Below are 25,834 nucleotides of genomic sequence, written 5' to 3'. Positions count from 1 at the left end.
TCCCGTCCCCGAGCAGGATGGAGTTGTGTGGCGAGGAAGAACAAGGCAGGGCCGACGCTCAGTTCTTGACCTCCCAGAGCTCCGGGTGGTAGGGTGTCCATGGAGGGAGGGTGAAGTGGCCTGGCACCCTAGGAAGGCTGGCTGCAGTCTCGTCCCCATCCCTGTGCCCTAGGGTTCCTGTGGAGAGTACCGTCATGGCCCAACGCCAAGGGCTGGCGTCACTTGTCTGGAGTGGCTGAGACCCACACAGCCTGCATTTCAGCCAACCTCTGTGCCCTCCCCAGAGCAGGCCAATATGCCCAAGATAACCCTGAGCGGTGTGACGGTGGATTTCCCTTTCCAGCCATACCAGTGCCAGGAGGAGTACATGACCAAGGTGCTGGAGTGTCTGCAGAAGGTAAAGCTGCAGACTGAGGGGCTTGTGCCCAGGGGATGGCTCGGTGTGGGCAGAGCTGCAGCAAAGACCTGACGTTCTTCCACCACCCTGGTCACTCTGACCAGGTCCTATTGGGTGAAAGGGACCCTTCTGGACACGGGATGCCATCGTAAATAGGGCCGGTGTTCTAGATTGGTGAAGGGCGACAATAGGAAACAAGAAAGGATCATTCTCAGTGGTAATTAGTGCTGTGAAGAAAAGACATAGGTGAGACAGGCCTGGGAGCAGCTGTGCGGCCTCTCTGAGGAGGTGGCATTTTAGCTGAGGCCAAGTGACAAGGAGCAATGGGCCCTTTGTAGATCTGGAGACAGTATTTCACCTGGAGGGACAGTGGCACCCAGCCTCGTTCTGGAAGGTCTTTAAACCTCAGGGGTGCATAGGAAGGTGGGAGGGGTGCAGCTTGCTCTCTGCGGGGTTTCTCAGGGTGCCTTCTTATCCTGCTCAAGCCCCCAGCTTGAGGGCTGACTGCTGCTGGGGTCCTGCTGCAAGGAGCCTGCACCCATCTCTACGGGGACTGGGAGGGCAGCTTTGCAGGTCTGTCCCCATGTCTCCCCAGGTTTCCTGCTCAGGCTCACATGGCAGAGCTTTGTAGGCCACGGGTTCCATCCACTAGTGTGAAAGCCTGCAGCCAGCTCAGAACAATCTCCTGTTTTGAGACTTGGCACCTAATTAGTCATCTTACTATTTATATTAGGCTGAAAAATGCTCTGCAAATGGTTTGCTAATGAGGGCTAAATTGACCCACAGCTTCTGGTCTGAGAGTGAAAATGGGGCTGTTCCCGAGCGGGCTTATCTCAGGTGGGCTGTGGCCTGCTGCGCCTTACCCCGCTTCCCTGTAACCCTGTGCCTGCCCCATTCAGAAAGTGAATGGCATCCTGGAGAGCCCCACGGGTACAGGGAAGACCCTGTGCCTGCTGTGTGCCACGCTGGCCTGGCGGGAGCACCTCCGCGATGCCATCTCTGCCCACAAGATCGCTGAGAGGGTGCCAGGGGAGCTCTTCCTCCATCGCCCCTTATCGTCCTGGGGGAATGCTGCTTCGGATGGAGACGCCACAGGTGACGCTCCTTTCAGCCCCTCCTAGCCTTCCCTGGGAGGCATGGAAGGGATGGAGCCTGCGGGCTGGGCCCTGGGCCAGAGCTGAACGGGCAGTGTTGTAGCTGCTGGTCATTTCTTACCAGCCTGGCGGTAAAGCCAGGGTCTGAGCCCTGGGCCGAATTAGGACACTGCCGATACCCACTTAACCCCTCCTGGGAACGAGTGTCAGGTCGGATGCTTTGCCATCTGAAGGGTGGCGTGAGCGGAGGGCCCTGGGTCAGCAACATGTGGGATGTTGTCTCAGCGGCCCTGACCTGCTCTGCTTCCTTGTACCTGGCCAGCCTGCTCCATGGACATCCCAAAGGTCATTTATGCCTCCAGGACCCACTCGCAGCTCACGCAGGCCATCAGCGAGCTTCGGAACACCTCATACCGGTGGGTCGGGCAGTGCTCACCCCTCCTCAGGGCTGTGTGGGGGTGCCCTCGCCTGAGGGCCTTCTGCCTGGACCGCGCCCAAGGGCATGCTGGTATGGCAAGGGCCGAGTCTCCGTGCTGACCTTGCTTCGCACCCTGAGCTCCTTGCAGGCTGTGGGTGTGCCCCACCTGGCCTCCCATGTGAGGGAGCTCGGAGACAGCAGGGTCACTGGGGACGCCCACGAGTCTCCTCCCGTCTGCCATGTCTCCTTGTTCACCCTGGGCCATGCCACAGAGAAAGCCCCTCCCAAGCCTGGGCACATTCTGGCCACGGCCTCTCCCTCTGGCTGCCCAAGTGAGCCGTGGTTCCCGGTGCTCCGCGTGTCCCCACACAGCCCCTGCTGTTGGACGGCACTGTGTAGACTGCACGGTTCTCTCCCCAGGCCCAGGGTGTGCGTGCTGGGCTCCCGGGAGCAGCTGTGTATCCACCCCGAGGTGAAGAAGCAAGAGAGTAACCACGTGCAGGTGGGCTGCTGGGCCACCCGCCCGTCCTGTGCTTCCGCTGAGTGGTGCTGCCCGCTCACCTCTCGGCTGTGCCCCTGGGGGACACCGGGCGAAGGGCTGGTTGGGGTGGAGCCACCAGGGCAGGCGGTGGATTCAGGCAGCATAGCCGGTGGCGGGCCCACAGCCATCATGCTAGCTGAGACCGCGTCCTTTCTCTCCCAGATCCACCTGTGCCGCAAGAAGGTGGCGAGCCACTCCTGTCACTTCTACAACAATGTTGAAGGTACTGGGCTCCTCGGAGCTGCTCCTGCTGCAAGTCAGCTTGCGGCGGGGGGGTGGGGGAGGGAGGACTGAGCCTGGTGGCCCCGTGGCCTTCTGGCTCTCGCCCCTTGGGACTCGTGTGGCTGCCGCAGGCTCAGCTGGGGAGGCAGGTGCCTGCATGTCTCCTGACTGGGGACCTGTGTGGGACCGCGTGTGGTGAGCTCATACGGGGGGCCTGAGGCTGCCGTCTCAGAAGGCCCGCTGGCGAGGCTGCCTCACCCATCTGGGAACCCCACCTCCCAGCACCAGGGTCCCTGTACCCTGCCCCATGGATTTCGGGGCTCCCCAGGGCCCCCTGGGAGGAGGGGCTCCCTGGGCCTAAACTGCCAGCAAACAATGTGGTTTGTGCTGAGTGCCTGCTTCCCTCTGGGAGTCTGGAACTGGGTGCCTGCCAGGGAGGGGCGCCCACGTGACTGGCCCCCAGGAGAAAAAGCCTGGGTGCCGGGTCTCAGGCGAGCTTCCCGGGGTGCAGCGTTCTGGGGGAGTTAGCCGGGGAGGGTTCTGGAAGCTTGTGCCTGGTCTCCCGGACTATCAGCATGCTTCTTTCTTCTCGGATTTTGGGGGGTGTCCTCTGTTCATGGATTTTGGGGGATGTGCTTTCGCTGCCATGCGTCACTGTCAGTGCATGGGTGTGGCTCTGAGTTCCTGGTGTCCTCCTCACTGTTCCTCCAGCCTTTGGTGCTATGGGGTGAACAGCCACATCCGTAGATGGTGACAGTGCTGAGCACAGGTGACGACAGCTGCCCTGGTGCTGCCTGATGTGCATGCCCACAGGTGCCGTGGCCCTGTGAAGGGGGCCCCGTTCTCTTCTTGCCGACTTTCCTGGGGCCCTCACCCCCTAATCTCGGCTTCTCCCCTGCGGGGCTGCCCCTTGCGTCTGTCAAGACGTCTGGAGCCAAAGGCGATGGCAGAGGCCTGTGGGGTGTGGCCTCCACTTTTCCCATCTGCAGTCAGGGCTCTGTGGCTCAGGTGGTCAGCTTCCCTCTGTTTCCTGACTCAGGGTGGGGTCTCAGACTCTGCCACAGAGGTGGCATGGGCCCTGAAGCGTTCTCAGGCACTGGTGGTCTGCAGGCCACTGTCTGTCTGGGGTTTGGCATGTCCAGTGTGCCAGGCCTGTGGTAGCAGAGGGTTAGGACAGCACTTTCCTCCCAGAGGTCCAAGCTGGGGGTCCCCCACCTCCCAGCACCAGGGTCCCTGTACCCTGCCCCTTGGAGAGACAGGGTGGGCTCAGACCCTCCTCGGGTGTGACTGGCTGCGAGTGGGGCTGTGCAGGGTCCCATCTCCTGCACAGCTCGGCCACTAGCAAGGACTCACGCTCCCGGAACTCGCTCCTTGTCCCTGTCTTGTTTGCTCTGTGTTTTGGTCTGGTGGCACCGAGGACTCTTGGGGCAGCAGTGAAGGGCTCATGGGAAGAGTTGTGCACCCGCCTGGCCTGCAGTGACCCTGGACAAGGGCAGCCCTGGTTTCTGTGGCAGCTGGTCTTGATCCTAGACCGAGCCCGCTGACTGCCTCTCTCTGCTTCCTCTGTGCGTTAGGCCTGTGGTTTCGGGGTCTTGTGCAGGCTTTCTTTCCCCTTGGCCTAGTCCCCCCTCTGCTCACAGCCCTCCCCCCTCAGCCCTGCCTTTGCAGGGCCCTAGTCTTGCACCTGTATGTTCTGTGGAGTTGTCCCCTCTGCCCCACCATGGCCTCCTCCCCATCCACATCCCTGACAAAGGGGGTGGAGTGCCGGAGCCCCGCTCACCATGTGCCAGAGCCTCTGAGCAGCTTTGGGAACTGCTGCAGTCTCTTGTCCGCAGCCGCTGTGGGCCAGCCCTCACCTGCAGCGTCCCTCACCTGCACTCTCCCACACTTCACTTGGAGGGTCCCTGAACAGGGAGGGGCCAGGGGAGGTGGGGTGGGGCTGAGGTGGAGATTTCAGCCCACAGCAGGGGCGCATGTTGGCCCCTGGGCTGCAGAGCCCATCCCCACTGCCCCACGCCCTGCGTGGCAGAGCAGGAGAGGCTGTCCCAGATAGCCTGCTGGCTGCGGCCTCCATCTGTCTCCTCCCCAGGCCCCAACCCACCTGCTCTTCTCTGGCGCTCGCTGCCAGGGCTCTTGGGGGTGGGCTCTGCTCACCGTAAACCTGAGCATGCTTGCTGTGTCTCAGCTGCCCCTAACCCCCCCTCCTGTGGGATGGGAGTGGGTGTCTCCGGCAGCTGCCCAGCCCTTGGAGGGGAGAGAGGTGGGCAGAGACCCAGGAGGGTCTGAGAAGAGAGGGAGGCTTGTGTGGGAGGAAGGAGAGACAGAGCTAGAACTGGCCTGGCATTTGTCCTGCGGGGCAAGCCCACCTGCAGCGTCTCTACTTCAGGCAGCTGTGGGGGGCCCTCCTTGTTCCCCCCACCCCCTTTGCAGCTTTGCAGCATGTGGATTGGCTAGTCGGTTGCTATGGCACTGCTGAGTGGATGCTTTCCCTCTTTGCCCTCACCTGCTGCCTCTGGGGAGCCTCTGGGGCTGGGGCTGGGGCTGGTACCTGCCACAGTGAGGCCGGGAGCCCTGGGCCAGTTTACTCCTGTGGCTGCCCTGAGGCCATCCAGGTACTTCTTAGCAGACACCCCCTGGTACAGCCCACTGGGGGCCTGTTGCCCTTCCCGAGGCCCTTTCTGCGAGGGCTACCCTGAGGCAAGGGCCCTGGGGCTGGCAGGCCTTGGGTGGGCTGTGCCTCAGCTCCGCCGTCCCTGCATGTTCCTGGCGGGCAGTGCCACCCGCATTGCTGCCCTGCTCTGTGGAACCTGGCTCTCCTTTAGAGGGAGATATGGGAAAGTGGGGTGCTTAGAAGCGACCTGCTGTCAGACTGCAGCCTGGACAGATGGCTCAGGGCTTGTGGGAGACTCTGTATCCTCGAGCCTGTCAGGGGCAGCAGTGACAGGCTGCGGGCTCACCCTCTACCCCATCCCCGTGGTCCCTTGGGGACCCCATCAGCATCCATCTTCTATTCGTGCTCGGCTTTGGGCTATTGGTCACCTTCTGGGGGACAGAGCAGGGCTCCCTCAGGATCACGTCCCCAGGGGACCCTGAGACCAGAGGACGGGTTCTGGTGAGTCCCCAGGTGGCATGGGTGCCCCAGTCCTGCCCGAGGGAGGGTCTCCGGTGGGTGCACCCCCTGCGCCATGTGTAGGAACCATCCTGTCCTGGGCGTCCCTGGGGTCTGGGAAACTCTGGGCAGGAGAGCGTGTGTTTACTGCTGCACGTGTCCCCAGAGAAGAGCCTGGAGCAGGAGCTGGCCACGCCCATCATGGACATCGAGGACCTGGTCAGGAGTGGGAACAGGCACAAGTAAGACACTCCCGGCGAGGCTGCTTCCTCGCCACGTTCTTCCAGCCAGTTCTCCCAATGAGTGGAGGCACACGTTTCCTTCCTCCTCTCTTTTCCTTTTTGAAACGTGAAACCAACACTTGTTCAGTAGTTCTGAGCAGTCCTGAGGACTAGAACGTAGGAAGGGGACCTCGCCCGCCCACCCTCAGCCCCCCAGGTGGCCGCTGTGTGTGCACACTAGCCTGCTGGCCGCCTCCTCTCTGGCTTTTGCTGGAGACCTCTCAGGGTTTCACTCTGTGACGAGCCAGATGTTTGGTTTCTGATGACCTCACTGGTCTCCCCAGGAACAGGGGTGGGGTTTTTGGTGTTGTGGGTTTTTCACTAGGTGAGGTACTGACAGGACTGACGCATGGTATGAACGCAGTGCAGTGGGCTGTTCTGCTGGCCCCAGGCTCCGGCCCGTGCAAACCTCCATGCAGTGCCCATCAGGACACAGCGTCCCGCCCGCCCGGGCCACAGCTCAGGGTCGCTGCTGCACATCCTGACTGCCAGCCCCGCCTCGGCCCCTGGGAGCACTGCCGGGCCTGCGTGTGTGGCTCATGGTGTTTCCCCGTGCCCCCCCAGGCTGTGTCCGTATTACCTTTCCCGGAACCTGAGGCAGCAGGCTGACATCATCTTCATGCCGTACAACTACCTGCTGGACGCCAAGGTGAGGCCTCAGCCCATGCTGCTGACCACTGATGGCGGGGTGCCCCTGGCTTTTGAGGGGCCGTCAGAGCCTTTGCTGGTTTAGGGCCTGGGATCAGACCCTTGCTCAGGACAGCAGGCACGCGTGGGAGGGCCACCTCCCTCACTGGTTAGAGCTCGGTGTCCAGCCTGGGCTGAAGGCTGGCCATTTGGGCAGCTCAGCTTCTGTCTTTCTAGTTGGACCCTGAGGCAACCCAGGGAGCGTCCTCAGGCTTGGCCTTTAGGATACATGTGTACACGGCTTCCTATTTTCACATAGAGCATCACGCTGCACGTGTTCAGCGGCTGATACTTCTGTAATGATAACCCGTGGGCGTGTCCCTGCCCGGGGCTCATGTTGCCAGCTGCAGTGCTGGGCACAGGCCTGGGTGGAGAGGCAGCCATGAGCAAAACCAGGGTAGTGGGTGGAGCGCTGCTTCCAGTGGGGGGTGGACAGCGAGAATCAGCCCAGCAGCTGGTCGGGCCTAAGGGCCGTGGGGAAGTGAGCATGGGGTGAGGCGGTGCTGGCACGGGCACAGCTGTGGCGAGGGCGGGGGCGCAGGGGCTCCTGAGGCACCCGACTCGGGCACAGCAGTGAGCTGCCGAGTGGCTGCATGACCCGGCTGTCATGCTTCCAACCTGGCTGCCTGGGCCTGGGCCCGCCCTGGGGCAGTCCTGTCACAACTGACAAGCTTATTCCAGAAACTCGCGGAAACGCAGAAGATCTCAGAGCAGGACAAGGACAGCCTTGAGGAAGCAGTCAGGGTGGGCAGCCCCCACTCCTGACCCAGGACTCCCTGCGGAGGCCAGATACGTAGAGGGCGAGGCCAGGCCAGGCACAGGCGCCTGGGCTTCGGCGACTCGTGCGGGTCGTTCAGTGGGAGAGCGGAGGTGGGGTTGCTCCCCCACATGATGCTGGGACAGCCTCGTGTGTGTTTGGAAAAGAGAGACTCTCCGCCAGCACTTCAAGCTCCCCCCTTGGTATACACCGAGGTGTGAAAGCTACGAAGCTCCACCTCGGGGAGGACCTGAGGGCGCTGGGGCAGGCTGAGATTTCTTTGAAAGAGTTAGGAAAATGAAGAAAATTGGAAGGTAGTCATAGGAAGGGAGAGGTGCTCCTGGTACATTAGTCCTTCAAAGGGCTGTGCCCAGGGTGTCCAGTGCTCTTGTAATGCAACAAAGAACCCAGCTGGTCATTGGAGGAGTTCAGACATGTCATAGGAAAGAGAGGACGGCCCAGTCAGCTGTGCGTGCGAGTGTTCAGGAAACGCAGGGGAAAAGCCAGGCCGATGGCACAACATTGCCCCCAGATGCCCCCCAAAGGACAGAAGTTAACAAGACCTCAGCTACATGGTGTCAGCAAGGATGTGGGGAGCGGGAGGGTAGACGTGGCGGCCTGCTCTGAGTCACGACCAGGAAGGAAGCTACGTCCAAGGTACAGCTGTAACAGTCGCCAAAGCCAGGGGAACCCTCACCATCGACAGGCGATGTCCTTGGAATGGTTACGGGCCCAGGTGTCAGGAACACGCTCGCACAGGAGCCTGTGGCCAGGACGGTGGGCACAGGCAGCCCCGGCCCCACCGGCTCTGAAAGCAGCTCCGAGGTCGCATGGCGGGGCTGTCGTCTCCCACTCAGGTGGTGGCTTCACGGGGCTCACGTCTCAGAACTCAACTGCACACTTAAAACAAGCACTTTATTTGATGAAAATTAGACTTCAGATTAAATTGACGAAAAGAGATGGCTGCCAGCCCCCACCCCAGATCACTTCCCTCACACTCGGGGATTTGGAAACCTCCCCAAGTGGGCGTCAGGCGGAGGGGGCTGGTCTGGCCTCACTCTGTGGCTGCGTAGCGTCCTCGGCGAGGGGTCACGGGCCACTCCCTCATGCTGCGTGAGTGCGTCCAGCTCAGTGCTGGGTGGCGGTCGACAGGAAGGAGCCTTTTCCTGTGTCCCCAGCCAAGTGGGCCTCCCTGCCTGCGGCGGCCTTGCTCTCCCCTCCATGCCCGGCTTCCAAGGGCCTGTGAGGGCGGTGACTTCCCCACCCGGTGCCGACCCTGCTCCCATCCCCCTTGCTATAGAGTCGCCGGGCACACAACATCGACCTGAAGGGGACAGTGGTGATCTTTGATGAAGCTCATAACGTGGTGAGTGTCTGGGTGGCCTCCCGATGCTGCCCCCCCACCCTCCGCTTCCCTGTAGAGACAGTGCACACCTCTGTCCCGGCCCCTGTGGCCCCAGCTGTCGGGACCAAGCCAGTCTGGGAAAGGCGCTGCCGTGCCTGTCACACCTTTTTGTGTGGCCTCTGTCGGGGCCCTGGTTCCCGGCGTTGCCAGCCTTGACCAGGGTGTTAGGGGAAAGCTGCGAGAACGGGCTGTCCTGAGTCGGTGGCGGCTGCCCTCAGCCCCCACTGGTCGCCATGAGGGACAGTGGGCCCAATGGGCTGACATGACCATGACCACAGCCAGGAGTCTAGACTTTAATGAGCAGTTTTCCATTTAATGAAATGTTGGTGACGCAAGTAAAATGGTTTTCAAGCACTGGCCTCGGTGGCAGCCATCTTGGGACCCAGTTGTGCCCTGGCCTCAGAGGCCGTGGGGTGGGACTGGGGCTCTCCACTCCCTTTACCTTCTCCACCCCGGCCCCCTGCAGCCCCTGAGCCCCTGTTTCCCCATGACGCGGTGTGTGTGGGCCCTCAGGAGAAGATGTGCGAGGAGTCGGCATCCTTTGACCTGACCCCCCACGACGTGGCTTCCGGACTGGCCGCTGTGGACCAGGTTCTGGAGGAGCAGGCCAAGGCGGCCCAGGAGGGCGAGCCCGGCCCGGCGTTCGGCGCCGACTCCAGCTCAGGTGAGCTTCCAGCAGGAAACAAGATGGCGCCACAGGGTCTCGGGGCCCAGAGGCGGAGTAGGCCCAGGGGCCTTTCCCGCTGGCACTAGGGGACAATGCCAGCTTCTTCAAGAGGCTTCTCGGCCTCACAGGCTGGGGAGGGGGTGGGTACCACCCAACCATTCCGGCATTTCCTGAAGACCTTTCCATCCTTTCCCCACTGGTATGTACCTTCCCTCTTCTGTGTAAAAGTGAAAACAGATGTGTGACCCACGGAGACATTTTCTCGTGACCTACGAGTATTGTCCACGTGTATTCCCCCGCTATGCTCATAGGCAGCGGTAGTCACGATGTGTGTGGGAAGGTTGGGTGGACACGGCTGGTCCGTCCACTTGGTCTCCGTGGCCTTTGTCGGGCTGACGAGGAATGTCGATGTGCTCAGCCAGGACACCCTGCAGGGCGTTTTTCCAGCACTTAGTTGCTCCCAGTGTTTTTGGCGTTCATGCATCGCACGACGTATGTCTTCAGACGTTCTGCTGCGTCCTTCCCTTGGGCATGGGGCACAGGCGTGAACAATCTCAGGGTCCTCGTTCCTGTTTTGATCACAAACGCGAACAGCCTTTGGAAGGAGCAGGGCCCCGGGGGGCTCCCTGTGTGCACCTCTCACCCAGGGCGAGTCCTGAGCACATCTGCAGGTCTCCTCTGAGTCGCTCACACATCTGCATTGGAAGAGGGACCATTCGTAAGTGGCATTTGTTGGTTTAGCACGAAGTTCTCAAACGTTTTCGTTTCAGTACCTTTTACGTTCTTAAATCTTACTGAACTTGGATTCTGTGACTTGCATCTGTGGATAATTACTATATTACGATGGAACCTGAAACAGTGTAAAGAGGTATTTATTTACCCATTTAAGTAATGAGCCATTATAGTTACATTAGTTTCCGGCTGCTGTAACAGAGTATCAAGTACCGAGAGGTTTCAAACAGAAACTGGGCCCCTGGGCAGGTGGGGCTGGCGTCCATCTGCTCCAGGCCCCTCCAGGCTCCCGGCAGCTGTTGGCAGTCCTTGGCTTGTGTCTGCGTCACTCCAGACTCTGCTCCTTCTTCACACGGTACCCCTGTGTGTCTTTTCTTAGAAGGACCCCACTCTTGCTTTGGGGCCCACCCTAGTCACTGTGACCCCGTCTTTATTTGGTCACATGTACAGAGACCCTGTTTCCAGATAAGGTCCCATTCACAGCCGTTGGAGTAGGATGTGAACGAATCTTTCTGGAGGATACAATCCAGTCTATAACATACTAACGTAAATGATGTTTTTCTTGAAAAATAATTATTTTAAAAAATTGGAAGAGTGACATTGTTTTACAGTTGTGCACATCTCTTTACTACCTGGCTTACTAGCAAACAGCCAGTGGGATCTCATGCTTTCTGCTTTGGATCTGACGTGTCACCGTGGGCTGCGTCCAGCGCTTGCTGTGACAGGTCACCACAGACTCCGGCTGGAAGCCTCCCAGCCTTATTACCTTACAGTTCCCAGGAGCAGGGCCGCCGCTCAGGAGAAGCCGTTTTGGCCTTGCCCAGTCTTTAGGGGCCCCACATCACTGCGAGCTCTGCTCATTGTCCCATCTCCTCTGACCTCCCTCCTTCCTCAAAGGACCCTGTGCTTGCATTTAGGGCCCAGCCTGATGATCCCCTCCCATCTCAAGGTCCTTAGCTCCTTAGAGCTGCAAAGTCCCATCTGCTGAGTGAGGTGACCTGCTCACAGGGGATGACCGGCTCTGGGGATGAGGGTGTAGACATGTTGGGATCATAACCAGCCTTTCCCATGCAGCCTCTGGAAATTGTACTGTGTATTCATGAAAGAACAAGAGAGAAAAGGACAAGTAGCATGTCATTTAGTAGAAAAGAGGTTTGGCCTTGCAGCGCGTCCTGACTGGGTGTGAGGGCCCAGGTCCCTCAGCCACAGCGGCCGAGCTGCCATTCCTTAACCATTTCCCTGTGATCAGAATGTCCAAGTCAGAGCTGCATTCAGCACCAGGCACACGTGTCTCAGGTAGGAGGTGAGTGTTTCCAGGACGTTATCTAGAGGTGGGCCGTCTGGGCGGATGGTCATGTCATTTCTTAAACCTGGTTGTAAAAGTGAATTTTAGTTAAAAGTCATGTTCTTGCGGGGTGGCTTTTCTCGTTTAGGCCCAGCTGTTTTGTTATCAATTGCCAGTGTTGCCTATTCTGTGTTGATACTGTCCGGTTTGTGACGTCCTCTCAGTGTCTGTGCCGGGTCTCTGTCTGGAGTTTTCTGGCACCGTGTTCTGTGCTTTGAGTTTCTTCATGGACACATGCTGTGCATTTCCTCCACCAGAGTTCAAAACTTCACTCTCCAATCCTTTTTATCTCTGTTTTTCTTTGACTTAAAAATTCCCCCCTTCGCTGTGTTTTGTTTTTTGTTTTTTTTTTTTGATTGAGGAATACCGTGTTTCCCCCCAAATAAGACTGGGTGTTATGTTAAGGTTTGCTCCAAAAGACACATTAGGGCTTATGTTCAGGGGATGTCATCCTGAAAAATCATGCTAGGGCTTATTTTCTGATTAGGTCTTATTTTCGGGGAAACACGGTAATTGGCACATGGATTCAGATATGCCACACGATTCGACATTCGTGCCCTCCTGTTTCTCTGCGTACCATCTGTGCCCCTCTAATTTAATCATCTCTTCTAGAATAGTTCTTTGTTTTCCTTCTAGTTCTATTTGAGTTCTGTCACTTTATTTCTGAGTTTTTGAAAATCCGATCTGTGTTGTTCCATGTCTTGTATCTTGTTCTGAAATGTTCATTTCTTTGTGTTATATCACTTTTATTTTGAACTAATGTCAGGCTTACAGATCATTTGCTAGTAAAGAACTCTGGCAGCCCTCCCCCCAGACTCCCCAGCTAACGTCGCCCTGTGCAGACAGGCCATCTTTCTTGCCTTGGGCAGGGCCAGTGCGGACGGCCCCCTTTCCTCTCTATCTCTGTGCTTCCTGTGAGCAAGGACCTTCTCCTGTGAGCGCAGCGCAGTGGCCAGTGGGAAGATCAGCCTCGATTCTGCGCTCTCGTCTGATTGACAGACCGCATTGGGGTCTTTCCAACTGTCCTTCTTAGAGCCTGAAACAGCCAGGTGGAATGTGCTGGTCCAGGAGCTGAGCTCTCTGGGCTGCAATCTGGACGGGGTCTCAGGTGGCGTCTTTGACAGCCCGGTCGTTGTTGAAGACTTAGTTATGTCAGATGGCCTGTGACTCACGTCTGTCTGCTGTGTCCTCATGATGCAGTACAGGTTATGACGTATTTGGGGCAGGAATACCCCAGAAGTGCTGTGTCCCCCGCCCATCATGTCACAAGGCTCAGCGTTTGTCGCATTGTTGGTGATACTAACTTTAGCACGTGGGTGAGTGATGACTGCAGGTTTTTCTGTTTTTCCATTTGTAATTCTTCAGTCGTTTATGGCGCTCATTGGTTCTTCCCTGAACGGATGATTGCCATGTTGCCAGACGGTGAGTCTTTGCACCCTCCACACCTCCGTCTCTCAGCTGGGACTCTGCTGTAGGGGAGGCTTTCTCCGTGTGTGTAGCAGTGAGAGGTGACACTGCCACGCAGGCTGCACCACCAGCGTGCGGGGTGGGGTGGGGGGGCTATCACCTGCGGCTCTGGTCTCACGGGCTGCGCTGCTCTCCCTGGTCATCCCTCAGCCGTGTCACTAGTGCCCTTGGGGACAGTGAGAAACCAGGCTCCATTTCCCTCAGTATTTTACTTACTGTTTGATCCTCGAATACCCAGCCGTTGTTTCAGAATTCCTGACCCGTCCTATGAGTGAGTCCACTCCCTGGGGTTACGTACTGGTTCACATCCCTTTTGTCATGGGTCTGAGAGCACGTGGTCCAAACACAACACTCAGAAGTTTCTTTGGTTATTTCCTCCCATTTCACTGTGGTTATATTATTCATTATAGGCTAATTTATTTCTATGTCATTTTTCTCCATGTTGATTTTAGTGTTTTTGTTTTGTTTTGTTTTCTTGTTGTTTTGTTTGAGTATTTGAAACATTAACATGGTTCCAGAAGTCAAGGTCACAGTGTACTCAAGAGAAGTGTCTTGTTAGCTTCTGGTTTATTCCTTCTGCTCTCTCTTCTTCTTTCTGTTTCTCTTGCCTTTTCACGCTCTCCTTCCCTGCACTTTGTACGCACTTGTTTGCATTTGCCTGTGTTTACTCCCTAATGTGTCCTGTGAATGTCTCCCTGTACAGACTGTTCCCTCTCCAGCTGCCAGCCTCCCTCCTGTGGCTCTCCCCCGTCTGTCCGACTATTTTCATGGCTCTTAGGTTGTTTTCTGCATTTTGCAATTACAAACAGTACTGTAATGAGTAACTGAGAGTATGTACTTTCGTCTAGTTCGAGGTACTCCTTCAGGGTGAATTCCCAGAAGCGAGGCAGCTGGGCTCGTTCGTACGTATGCCTGCCTGCCGCTGTCAATAGTCAGTCCCCTTGTCACGGCAGCTGGGGAGCCGGTCTGAGTTCCCACCAGCAGTGGGCACAAGTGTCCTCATAGCTTCACCAACAGAATGTGTCGTCAGGCTTTCTAATTCTTGCCGCTTTGATGAACGAAAAATGGACCTCTGTAATTCTGATTTATTTTACGCTTATGAGTGAATTGAACATATTTTCAGTTGTTTAAGGGAAACAATTTTATTTTTTATAATAACCATCCTAATGAGTGTGAAGTGGATGATTTCCTTAGTTTCCACCTAACATCCTGTTCTGTCCCAGGAGACCACATGCCACTAGTTGTTACCGCGTAGCCTGCTCTCATCTGGGACAGTTTCTCAGACTTTCCTTGGTTCTGATGACCTTGATGGTTTGGAGGAGGACTGGTCAGGTGTTTTGTGGAATGTCCCTAACTGGGGATTTGTCTGATGTTTTTCTGATAGATTTACTGGGGTTACAGGACTTGGGGAGGAGGAGCACCGATGTAAAATGCCCTTTTTGTCACATCCTATCAAGTGTCCACACTATCAACTCAGCATGATTTATGACAGTTGGTTTTGACCTTGATCGCCTGGCTGAGGTCTTTTCAGGTTCTCCACAACTCACTCCCTTTTCCCGTCCTCTGCATACTTTGGGAGGGGTCCCTCAGCACAGCCCTCTCTAAGGGTGGGGTTACGTGCCTAGGCACCCACCACTGTGACCGTGCCGTAGGCAGGGGTTCCTTAGAAATGTCGCCAACAGTACAGGCACCAAAAGAAAACAGGTAAATTGGACAGCATCAAAATTAAAAACTTGTGCTCCAGAGGACACCATCCGGAAAAAAAGAGCCCTCAGAACAGGGAGATTTTTGCAAATCACACGTTTGATAAGGGATGTGTATCTAAAATATGTAAGAAACTCTTACAAGTCTGTAAAAAGGTGCCCAGTGAAAAGCAGGCAGGAGACGTGAGTAGACACTCGGTCACAGATGTCCTTGGACAGCATGCATGTGACAGTCTGTCATCGGGGCGGTGCAGGTCCCAACCCAGGGAGACACTGCTGTACATTTAGTAAGATGGCTGTAATCCCAAAGGGGACAATGACAAGTGTCAGTGAGGATGTGGGACAGTCGGACCTTTTGCGTGTCCCTGGTGGAGACACACGGTGTGGCCCCTGGACTACAGGCAGTGCCCCGCTTTGCCGCCATGATGGCACCGCAGACTTATGGCCACCGGCCTGCAGGCTGTCTGGGTGGCCTCACTCTGGCTGTGGACGGTCAGGCTGGGGCGCAGTGCTGTGTCGCCAGGAGGCATGCAGGCGCCAGTTCTCGCCGTTGGACGGTGCCATCGTTCTGCTTGGTGCCGAGACCCACTCGTTCCGGGCGTTGCAGCGGGGGGTGCCAACTCGGCGTCTGACTTACTGTGAATGAGTTTATAAGACGTTCTTTGCTACTTGTGATACCGTCCTTCTAGGAAAGGCAGGCTAAGTGCTTGATTTTTTCCCCCCCTTTATTTTCCCAATTTTCAAATTTGGAAGTTTGAATTTGTCCCTAACTTCTTGTTGGTCCCTTGTCACCCTCAGGAGGGAAATAGTTTTTACTGTCATCCGTGGGCACGTGTATCTAAACACAGATGATGGTTTCAGTCCATTGTAAGTCTCATCATTGTTGAACTCAGGTGTCCCGTCTTCCACTGTTGTCACACATGCTGCTTCTCTGCCCTCGTGGCCCCAGTCGTCCTGAGTGTGTCACGATATCCACCCTCACCTGTGCTTTTCCTGCCCCAGACCCTGCCCCAGGAAGCCCTGGTTTCTTTTAATGGGAGATGGCGTGTCACCACAGTGGGGTGCTGGGACCATCTTTGTTGCTGGTCAGTCATTGTCCCAGCGAGAGCCCCATGAGCTCATGCTGCTGCTTCCAGGTCCCATTTGGGCTGTGAGGACCCCCTGCCCCCCGTGTCCCTCCCTCCACACCGGCCCACTTCTGTAGGACACAGCTGGTCCAGTGGGGACAGCGCAGACTTATATGTTTGCTGCCTTTCTCTCACCTAGTGCTGAACATGGAGCTGGAAGACATCGCGAAGCTGAAGAGTGAGTGCTGCCCCCCCCCAGGCCCACCCCCGCGGTGACAGGGCCATGTCGCTGACGACCCCTCTCCCACAGTGATCCTGCTTCGCCTAGAGGAGGCCATTGATGCTGTTGAGCTGCCCGGAGATGACAGAGGCGTCACCAGGCCGGGGAGGTGAGGGGCTGGGGGGTGGACCCTTGGCCCCAGGCCCCGCCTGGAGCTGGGGCTGGGTGCTGGTTTGTGGGGACTGTCCGGCAGCGTTCGTCCCGCCTGGGCTGCCCAGTGAGTGTCACTGGCTGCACACACCAGTGAGGTCTGTTTGTTCCGGACACCTGCCGACCACGCTGAGAGCATGCATGCGAGGCCCGTGGCGGAACTCGCCGTGTCCCCTCCTCTGGTGCTCAGCTGCCCTGCAGGTGATTTTTGGAATGAGAGAAACAGTTGTTTCCAAGCATATCTTCTGTTAGGACGGAGATGCCGTCACACTAGCCACGTCTTCAGGCCTCCAGTGGGCCCAGAATGTCCTGGACGGGCCACAGGCCTTGATTCTGCTCGGCAGTCTGGGGCGGCAGGTTTATGTCCTACAGGCAGACGTCAGCCTGTGGCCGGGGGCTGGTTGTAGCTCTGCTCGTGCACAGCTGATGGCTGTGCTGGGATCCAGGCCCAGTTGTCGAGGGTTAGAATGTTCTGGAATGTTCTGGAGCTCTGGGCTGCCTGTCTGCTCCTCTGTGCTCAGACCCTTGCAGGGCCCCTGATTCCCTCCCTGGTGATCCAAGCTCCTCAGCCTGCCCTGCCCCTGCCTCCCCCCACAGCACCCAGACCTGGCGCCCAACCTCCCATCTCTGCCCAAAGCTGCCCTTTGGGGGCCCTGTCCAAAGCCATTGCTCAGGGAGGCCCTGATGACCGCCTATCAACCCCCGTCCGGGGTCTGAGTTGTAGGGCTCCTGAGTGCAGGGGCCTGTCACTGCCAGGTGCCTCCCTTGGAGGCACAGAGCTTGTTTCTGAGTGAAGAGAACCTGGAAAGCCGCTGGCCGCTGGCCTCAAGCCTAGTCCCCCATGGGGCCTGAGTCTCCTCTCTCCCTGCAGCTTTATCTTTGAGCTGTTTGCTGCGGCCCAGATCACATCTCAGACCAAGAGCTGCATCCTGGACTCTCTGGAACAGGTCATCCAGCACCTGGCAGGACGTGAGTCCCCGCGCCCTGCACCCTGAATCTTCCTGCTGGCGGCCCTGACCCAGGTTGCGGCCGGCTGCCTGCACTGAGCCGAAGCTTGGCCTCGAGCTCCCTTCTGACTGGGACGTGGACGCACTGGGGCCGTGTGACCGCTGTGCTGTGTAAAGCACAGTCGCCGGTCAGCCCTCTTAGGGAGGAACAGGAGGGGTCTGGGTGGGTCACTGAGCGGTGGGCCCTGCCGGCCTCTGCTTGTTCCTGGGCAGCCCCAGCCTTACTTGACCTCACCCGCTGCTCCCCTGGGGATGTGCAGGAAAGAGCAGGCCAGCTACCCCTGAGGTGTGTGCCCAGGGCCACGCAGGTGAGGCACAGCTTGGCACGCACCAGCTGGCTTGTGTCACAGATGCTACGGTCTGGTGCCTGTGATTCCAGCACTGGGGGACTGTCAGCGCTGGGGGATGGTCAGCGCTGGGGGACGGTCAGCGCTGGGGGATGGTCAGCACTGGGGGATGGTCAGCGCTGGGGGATGGTCAGCGCTGGGGGATGGTCAGCGCTGGGGGATGGTCAGCGCTGGGGGATGGTCAGCGCCCACTGCTCCCACAGGTGCAGGGCTGCTCACCAGCACGGTGGGGCTGCAGAAGCTCTTGGACATCATCCAGGTAGGATGGGCTACACCAATGACACAGGCGGCTCGTTCCTGCTGGAAATGGGGCGTCACCTCCTCCAGCAGTTGTCCTTGAGTCTAGACTTGGGGCAGGGCCAAGGCACCCATACCATGTGCTTCAGATCAGCAGCCCTCAGGCTCGTTTCCCTGCGCTGAACTCACACTGCAGGCCTCAGGCCAGGGCTGCACTGGGGTGGGGGGCCGGGAGGGGCGATGGCCTGGCAGAGGCCCCAGCCTTTTCTCAAGTTTTTTTCTTGAAACAGTTTCAGAGGAAAGTCAGAGCATGAGCCCATCACACAGGGTGGGGGAGGGCTCTGTCCGCCCAGCACCATGTCTAACCGCAGGCCCATCACCTCAGGGGGCTCCGATGTGGGGTGATTGTGTCAGGCAACACCAGTGAGCCCAGGTAGGCCCGTGGGATGGTGGTCAGAGTCAGCGGGCATGGTCCCCACGTCCCCTGCCCCAGGGCAAGCCAGTCTCACTCTTTGGGGTAGAGACAGCTGCCAGGGGTCACTGAGCCCCTCTACCACATGCAGACCCCACCTTTCCCTGGCCAGGTGACCAGCGAGCATGTCATGCCTCAGAGCCGCTGGACATGGCCACTTCCCCCAGCATGCTGTCCCGTGTGCCTAGCTGGGCCACTTCCTTGGCTCAGGTGGACGGGCCAGAGCCCGCTTTTCCTCAGTGGACAGCTACCTGGCCGGCTGCTGAGGGCCAGCCAGTGTTCCTCGCCTGTGTTCAGGGGCTTTCTAAAGAGGATACTCAGTGGCCATAGGTCCTTGCTGAAACCAGGGCACAGGAGCCAAGCCCCTCCCCTCCCGGATGCCCATTTCTGGAGCAGGTTTCTCGCCCTCTAGGCTCTCTGGAACCCAAACAGCTCAGCCATTGGTTTGGATTTTCTGTGGCAGCTGCTCTGAGTCAGCCCTGGCGGATGACTGTCCCCTGCCTGCCTGGGGTTGCCCGCAGCTGATGTGCATGCTGGTGCAGCTCCTCTAGCTGGAGGAAGTGTGACTGGCAGTTGCTCATCCCACACCTGGTTCCTGAGCACTGGTGGTGCTGGCACAGGCCCCCCAAACGTGGGTGTGCTGGGCAGGCATGGACAGGGTCACAGGGCGTGCCGCTGACCTGGCCCTGGAGCCCGAGGTGCCTGCTGGGCTCAGTGGGGCCACAGTGGCTGGTCAGACAGGCAGCCTGTGGTGAACGTGCGAGGAGCTCAGGGCTGCACCGTGAGATCCCCAGGTGGGCTAGAGAGCCCTGCACCTCTTCAGACACACGATTTGTGCAAGACAGAGGGTCTAAAACTGAGTTGGAGACTGGACAAGGCCGACCTCAGAGGACAGAGCAGGCAGTGACGGGTGACCCCTGAGATGGTGTGACCCCCGCTCACCTGCTGAATCAGACCAGACAGAATGCTGCTGGTCACTGGTGCTGCGGAGGGCACAGCATGACCACAGGCCCTGGGGACACCAGGCAGGATGGGGCATTCCCAAGTCACATACACTGCTACTTGTGGCTGTCCCCAGGTAAAAGGGGTTGTGCAGCCCTGGAAGCTTGGTGACGGGTGGGGAAGGGAAACAAGGGGGAAAACAGCCGCGACAGGTGCCACAGGAAGCTGGCTGTGGCCTAAAACTGCCCATTGTCCCTTGAGGCGTGAGTGCCACTCGGGCCTCCGATTTCCCCAGAGCGGCGTCCAGCTGGGTGATTTTTGCCCTGCAGGCAGTGCTTTGGTAAAAGGCAGGGCAGGTGTGTGGCCGGTTGGACAGTGAAATGGGCCATGCCCTGGGCAGTGCTATGTGCCCGCCTGTGCCTGGTTCTCCCCTGTTTTCCCCCTGACAGTGCCTCAGGGTCTTTCCAGCGCTCCCCCAAGCCCCGTGTGCCTTTAGTGCTCGGTTCTCATCCATGGCGCTGTTTCCCTGCACCTGTTGCCCGGCTGTGGCCTCGCGGTTTACCTGCTGAATGTCTGGCCGCCCACATTTCCGTCCACATCACCTTTTCCTGAGTCGCTTTCTCCTTGACAGTTCCTCGCCTGTCTGGGTGTTGACCAGCGTGGCCTTCCTCCACTGCCTCTGTTTCTAGAAGGATCCAGTGGACCAGGCCTCTGTGTGGTCAGCTCATGCTCCTTTCCCCCGGCTCCTAGCCCCAGGAGAGAGGGCAGAGAGCTGGCTGCTCACCTGGGCCTGCTGAGGAGGGGACCCTGCAGGGCAGCTGCCTCTCCCGTGTGGGTGGGGTTCCTGAAGAAGGGGACAGGAGGTGTGAGCTCCTGCTATGCGGCCTGGGGTCCCCGAGCCAGAGGTGCTGTTGCCTGGAAGGCAGGGGCCGATGATGACAATGCCCTGAGCGTCCTGCCTGTGGGTGGGGCTTTGCCTCTGATGTCCTGCTGACCTTGTCCCTCATCTGCCTTTCAGATCGTGTTCAACGCGGATCCTGCTGATGGTGGCCCTGGTCCCATGGTGGGGCCTGCGGTCTCTCAGTCCTACAAGGTGGGGTCAACTCCAGGAGTGGGGACTCCTGGGTGGGGGTCTCAGTCCTACAAGGTGGGGCCGTCTCCAGGAGGGCCCTCCAGGCGGGGCGTCAGGACACCTGTCTATTCCACCTTCTAGGTGCACATTCACCCCGATGCCAGTCACCGGAGGACAGCTCGGCGGTCAGACGCCTGGGGCAGCACAGCAGCCAGAAGGCAAGGTATGTCACCTGGCGGGTGTCACCTGGCCAGTGAGCAGCCCCGTGCAGCCAGTGAGGCGTCATATCCAGCTGCGGGTCTCCTGGCCGCTGGCGGTCGTGGTGGACCTGAGCACACCCTCCTTGGGTAGCCTCCCTCATCATGCTTTCAGGGTCTGTCAGACAGACGGCCTTGCAGGAGGCCCACTGGCACAGGGCCTGCCCGGAGCCGTGAGCGAGGCACAGCCAGGCCCCTGCACCACTGAGGATGTTTCCCCAAAGGGTTGTCACAGACAGGGAGGTGCCAGGTGCTACTTTCACAGCACCCAACCAGAAGGACAGATGTGGGGCAGGCTCGGGCTGAGCCCCCGCCCAAGGCCTCAGGGTGGGGGCTTAGGTTCCTCTGGAGCTGGCAGGGTTGTGCTGGCACACGCTCTGAGCTCAGGCCATGTCGCACAGCCCGCCCTCCCCGTGTCACCTGCTGCCCTGTGCCAGGCGCTGTGGCTCTCGGTGTGGGGCTGGCCTGTCCTGGCCCAGGCACGTGTTCCTGTGGAGTCCAGTCCTGGCAAGTGTCCTGGCCATCCCTTGGGCCTGGCCTTTTGAGTGGGGTTTGCAGCCCAGCAGGTCTGGGGTGATGGTCCACGGTCAGGCCACTCCCCAGCAGTGCTCCTGTGCCCTGCAACCAGCCCTCCCACCAGCTGCCTGCCTGCCCTCCCTCTGGAGCTAGGCAGGGAAAGGGCTGGGAGTGTGGGTAGGTCCGCTGCCAGCGAGAGGTCCACATGTGGCTTTAGCTGGTCACTCAGCCTCTTCGAGCAGGAAGAAGCTTGTGTGGGCATCAGGGAGACTGGTCACCCCTCACGGGGCATTGTTGGTCATGGGAGGCCGTCTGTGCCCCAGATCTCCTCGTGGGGCCGCGCGTTAGTGCTGGCAGGTCACGCTGACATCAGGCTAAGTGGGGTGCCATCAGCCCTGAGTTCCGTGTTCCTCTGAGAGCCTGTGAATTCTCAGAAATGGTCACTCCCTGGGTTGGGTGTTCACAGGAAATGAGTCCCTTACTGAAAAGCTGGAGGCGGGGGCAGCGCTTTGAGCAGGGAAGTGAGTGCCCTGAGCCGGGGGCTCCAGGTGATGTGACTTCACCCTGTGTTTGCCATTCCAGGGCTGGCCCAGAACAATGGGCCACCCCCGCCACCCCCGCCTCCCCACCCCAGTCATGGCAGCTGTGGGAAAGGCTTTTCTGGAAAGGCCCCTGCTGAGCTTTGACCTAGTCCTGACTTCAGAGTCACTTTTTTTTTTTTAAATTTTATTGGGGTGACATTTGTTGGTCAAGATACACAGGTTCAGGGTCACATATAAAGTCGTTTTACTACTTGAGCCGTTTCCATTTCCGAGCTCAGGAGCCAGCAGGGAGCTAAGGGGAGGCCGCGTGTCTGCTTCCACCTGCTGTGGGGGCGGGGGCGCGCTCAGTCTGCTCTTCAGCCGCCTGCCTTTTAGGGCGTGCCAGTCCCTGTGATGGGGCCTCCATGCTGGGGCCTAGCTGCTGGCTTCCTGCCTCCTGGAACCTGGGCTCGTGCACCCCCAGCACCACCTGCTCCTGACTGGGGTGGCTTCTGCGTGCTCAGTGAGCCTTGAGTACACGTCCATCTCTGGATGTCTGGGGTTGGGGTCGGCTGGCCTCTCTGGAGGTGACCCCATTGTCTGCTCCCTGCTGCCCGGACCACCAAGGGTCATGTTGGGCTTGCCTGGATCCCCAGCTCACATTGGGCTCTGGGCTCAGGCTGGCCCCCTTGGTCTGATTTGTGCACCAGCATTGGGCCCTGTAGAGGAGCCGTGAGGATGGCGGGCGGGCCCCTGTGTTCACTGACCTCGTCTCCACTCGCTCCCAGGGAAGGTGCTCAGTTACTGGTGCTTCAGCCCTGGGCACAGCATGCGTGAGCTGGCCCGCCAGGGCGTCCGTTCCCTCATCCTCACCAGTGGGACGCTGGCCCCCGTGTCCTCGCTCGCCCTGGAGATGCAGATGTAAGGCTGCCCAGCCTGCCCTGAGGTGGGGGGTCCCAGGCCAGGCCCCAGGGGTTCAGAACCTCACGGGCACCCCTGCCTTCCACCCTCTGCATCCAGCCCTTTCCCAGTCTGCCTGGAAAACCCACATGTCATCAACAAGCACCAGATCTGGGTGGGAATCGTCCCCAAAGGCCCTGACCAAGTCCAGCTGAGCTCCGCCTATGACAAACGGTGGGGCCTCGGGCGAGGGGGTGGGGGCGGGCTGGGTGCCGGGATACGGCCCTGACAGCAGCCCCCTGGCTTCGTGCAGGTTCTCTGATGACTGCTTATCCTCCTTGGGGAAGGCACTAGGTGAGTGCCCAGGGAGGCCCGTGGTCAGGGCTGCCCATCCTGGGCGCGTGCCGAGGAGCCCGACCCTGCCCTTCTGCCCCTGCCCGCAGTCCTGCTCACTCGCCCCAGGGGCATCTCCTGCTGACTACAGCCACCTCCCTTGCAGGCAACATTGCCCGCGTCGTCCCCCATGGGCTCCTGGTCTTCTTTCCCTCGTACCCTGTCATGGAGAAAAGCCTGGAATTCTGGCGAGTGCGTTACCCCCATGTGTCCTGGGGCTGAGGGGGCCCCAAACGGCCACGGGCCCAGCAGGGCGAGCCTGATGGGTGTGACAGGTCCCCATCCCTGCCTCTTCCCACAGGCCCGCGACTTTGCCCGGAAGCTGGAGGCCCTGAAACCTGTGTTTGTGGAGCCCAGGAGCAAGGCTGGCTTCCAAGAGGTCTGAGCTCGCTGGGCTCTGCTACTCCCGTGGCCGCCCCGAGTTGGCCGCTGTCCCTACCGGGGGCTCTGGCCAGCTGCAGGCTGTGTATGGCTGAGGTCCTGCCTGGCCTTGGCATGTTGCCTTTTAGAAAGTTTGTACGTGGGGATGATGGCAGCAGACCCTAGAATCTGAGGAGCTGGCAGTGAAGCAGGGCTCCCAACCCCCCAGCCTTGGAGCCCCTGTGTTTTCTGGGGAATGCTGAGCAGGTTCTGGGTGCTGGGTACAAGTCACTGGGAAACCCCGGTGGCTGGGACAGTCCTCCATCTTAGAGAACGAGGCCCCGCTCACCAGGAGGGGCCAGGAGCCTAGGCTCCCAGTGACCTGCCTGTCCTTCCAGGTGATGGGTGCTTACTATGAGAGCATTGCCTCCCCTGCGTCCCGTGGGGCCGCCTTCCTGGCTGTGTGCCGGGGAAAGGTGAGGCCCTGAGGGTCTGGGTCCCACACTTGGGCCTGTCTGCCCCACCCAAGGGTGCTCAGGACTCCTACCAGGCGCTGCATCGTGTGGGGAGGGCTGTTCTCCTGCGTCGGCCCCATGTCCTGCCAACACGCATTAGGACAGCAGCCCTACTGACCTGGGGTGGGGCCAGCCCCAGCCGGACTCTGAGCCCCACGCACGGGCTGAGGAGATGCCCAGAACATAAGACATCATGGGGGTCCTGGGAGCATGGCCCCCCCCCCCAGTCCCGGTCAGGCCCAGCACGATGGGCTCCCCCGCTGCCTATCCTCGCGCGTGTGCGGGTGTGGGCGGGCCCTGGGGAAGGCCTGTGGGCTCATGCGGGACAGCCAGGTGAAGTGTGCGTGCCATCCCCAGGCCAGTGAGGGGCTGGACTTCGCAGACGTGAACGGCCGAGGGGTCGTTGTCACGGGCCTCCCGTACCCCCCACGCAAGGACCCCCGGGTGGTCCTGAAGATGCAGTTCCTGGATGAGATGAAGGGCCAGAGCAGGGCTGGCGGCCAGGTGAGGTACAACAGAGCTGGGGGGGCTGGCGACAGGAAGGGCCGGAGCCCCCATGACCGAGCCCCCCACAGGTCCTGTCCGGGCAAGACTGGTACCGGCAGCAGGCGTCCAGGGCTGTGAACCAGGCCATTGGGCGGGTCATCCGGCATCGCCATGACTACGGCGCCATCTTCCTCTGTGACCACAGGTGCAGCCCCTCCACCCATGGGGGCCCCTACCTGGGAGGTGGGCTGGGGCCAGTGGACTCCTGGGCTGACGGCTGCTCCCTGCTAGGTTCACCTATGCAGACGCCAGAGCCCAGCTGCCCTCCTGGGTACGCCCCCACGTCAAGGTGTATGATCACTTCGGCCACATCATCCGAGACGTGGCCCAGTTCTTCCGTGTCGCCCAGAAAATAGTGAGTCCCAAAGCCCTGCTGGCTGTGCCTTGAGCCCTCCCTGGGGAGGGGCCAGGTGGCCCCCAACTACCATGTGACCCTCCAGATGCCGGTGCCGGCCCCCCTGGCTGCTGCCCCGAGCCTGGGCCAGGGAGAAGCTGCTGTCACTGCCATGTCGCCCGGGCCTCTCTCCACCAGGAAAGCCACGAGTCTGGATGTGCACGTCCCCAGCCTGAGGCGGACACCCACAGGTGAGTGTGGCCGGCGGACACGGCTGGGCAGGGGGCTGCTTACAAAAGACTGGTGGCCCACTGGGCCTGTTGACTGACTGTTGCTGGGGCACCTGGTTTGCTTCTGCCCTTCCCCCAGGTGGGCCCCACACCCATGCTCCCACAGGGCTGCCAGCCACCCGGGACATGGAGGACGCCGAGGGAAGCCTGTGTGTGGGGTATGAGCAGGAGCCCACCCACGCCCAGCAGAGGCCCGTGGGGCTGCTGGCCGCCCTGGAACACAGTGAGCAGCTGGCCGGGGGGCCAGGGGACGAGGCCCCGCCCAGGGAGGAAGAGGTGCGTGTACGGGGGGCCCTGGAGATGGACACTCCCAGGCACTGCCCGCCTGGTCTCAGGCACTTCACACTCACCCCGGGAGGTTCCCTCATTGGGCGGGCGGTTGGAGGTATCAGCGTACACCTGGCAGCGCTGTGCACCCCCAGCTGGCGCTCCCTGACATGCCCCTGTGGCTTCTCTTTGAGGAGCCAGCTTGGCACGGGCCACTCAGGGTCCAGCTCCTGCCCTAGGGCTTTTGCCCAGAAGCACGTCGTTTCTGGTCTGACTCAGAGCTCCTTGTTTCCTGCTGGTGGCACCTCCTTTCCCCTCCCTGTCCTGCTCTCTGGGCCCTGGAGTGAGCCCAGCTACCCACAGAGGCATCTCTTGTTACCTTGTCACCGGCTACTTCAGACACCGTGCAACTGCGTGCCCTGACCTACTCTAGCGCTTTGCCCCAAGCAAGCCGTCGGGGAGGTGATGGCGGAACTTGGGAGCGCCGTTCTCCCTCGCTGTGGGCTCATCACACCGGGCTCAGGGCATGGGTTGGG

At 59.6% G+C, this 25,834-nt stretch overlaps 1 protein-coding gene across 3 annotated transcripts in view; it reads left to right on the top strand.

Moving 5' to 3' along the window:
* Window positions 1-25,834, top strand: part of RTEL1 (regulator of telomere elongation helicase 1) — a 30,512-nt gene that overhangs the window by 722 nt on the left and 3,956 nt on the right. For all 3 annotated transcript variants that reach the window (XM_081033826.1, XM_081033828.1, XM_081033827.1), the window contains exons 2-27: window positions 173-397; window positions 1,297-1,492; window positions 1,814-1,907; window positions 2,330-2,411; window positions 2,613-2,673; window positions 5,948-6,023; window positions 6,627-6,711; window positions 8,807-8,872; window positions 9,425-9,575; window positions 16,092-16,130; window positions 16,203-16,281; window positions 17,194-17,291; window positions 17,880-17,935; window positions 20,346-20,420; window positions 20,541-20,622; window positions 22,482-22,614; window positions 22,714-22,827; window positions 22,907-22,947; window positions 23,093-23,178; window positions 23,288-23,365; window positions 23,745-23,822; window positions 24,219-24,365; window positions 24,437-24,552; window positions 24,639-24,762; window positions 24,848-24,992; window positions 25,111-25,307. In XM_081033826.1, coding sequence (XP_080889952.1) covers window positions 296-397; window positions 1,297-1,492; window positions 1,814-1,907; window positions 2,330-2,411; window positions 2,613-2,673; window positions 5,948-6,023; window positions 6,627-6,711; window positions 8,807-8,872; window positions 9,425-9,575; window positions 16,092-16,130; window positions 16,203-16,281; window positions 17,194-17,291; window positions 17,880-17,935; window positions 20,346-20,420; window positions 20,541-20,622; window positions 22,482-22,614; window positions 22,714-22,827; window positions 22,907-22,947; window positions 23,093-23,178; window positions 23,288-23,365; window positions 23,745-23,822; window positions 24,219-24,365; window positions 24,437-24,552; window positions 24,639-24,762; window positions 24,848-24,992; window positions 25,111-25,307 — 2,601 coding nt within the window. In that variant the 5' untranslated portion in view covers window positions 173-295. The remainder of the gene's footprint in view (window positions 1-172; window positions 398-1,296; window positions 1,493-1,813; window positions 1,908-2,329; window positions 2,412-2,612; window positions 2,674-5,947; window positions 6,024-6,626; window positions 6,712-8,806; window positions 8,873-9,424; window positions 9,576-16,091; window positions 16,131-16,202; window positions 16,282-17,193; window positions 17,292-17,879; window positions 17,936-20,345; window positions 20,421-20,540; window positions 20,623-22,481; window positions 22,615-22,713; window positions 22,828-22,906; window positions 22,948-23,092; window positions 23,179-23,287; window positions 23,366-23,744; window positions 23,823-24,218; window positions 24,366-24,436; window positions 24,553-24,638; window positions 24,763-24,847; window positions 24,993-25,110; window positions 25,308-25,834) is intronic.

This window comes from Rhinolophus hipposideros (genome assembly GCF_964194185.1).
Source record: "Rhinolophus hipposideros genome assembly, chromosome: 22".
NCBI classification, from domain to species: Eukaryota; Metazoa; Chordata; class Mammalia; order Chiroptera; family Rhinolophidae; genus Rhinolophus; species Rhinolophus hipposideros.
This window is presented reverse-complemented; position numbering and strand designations above follow the sequence as displayed.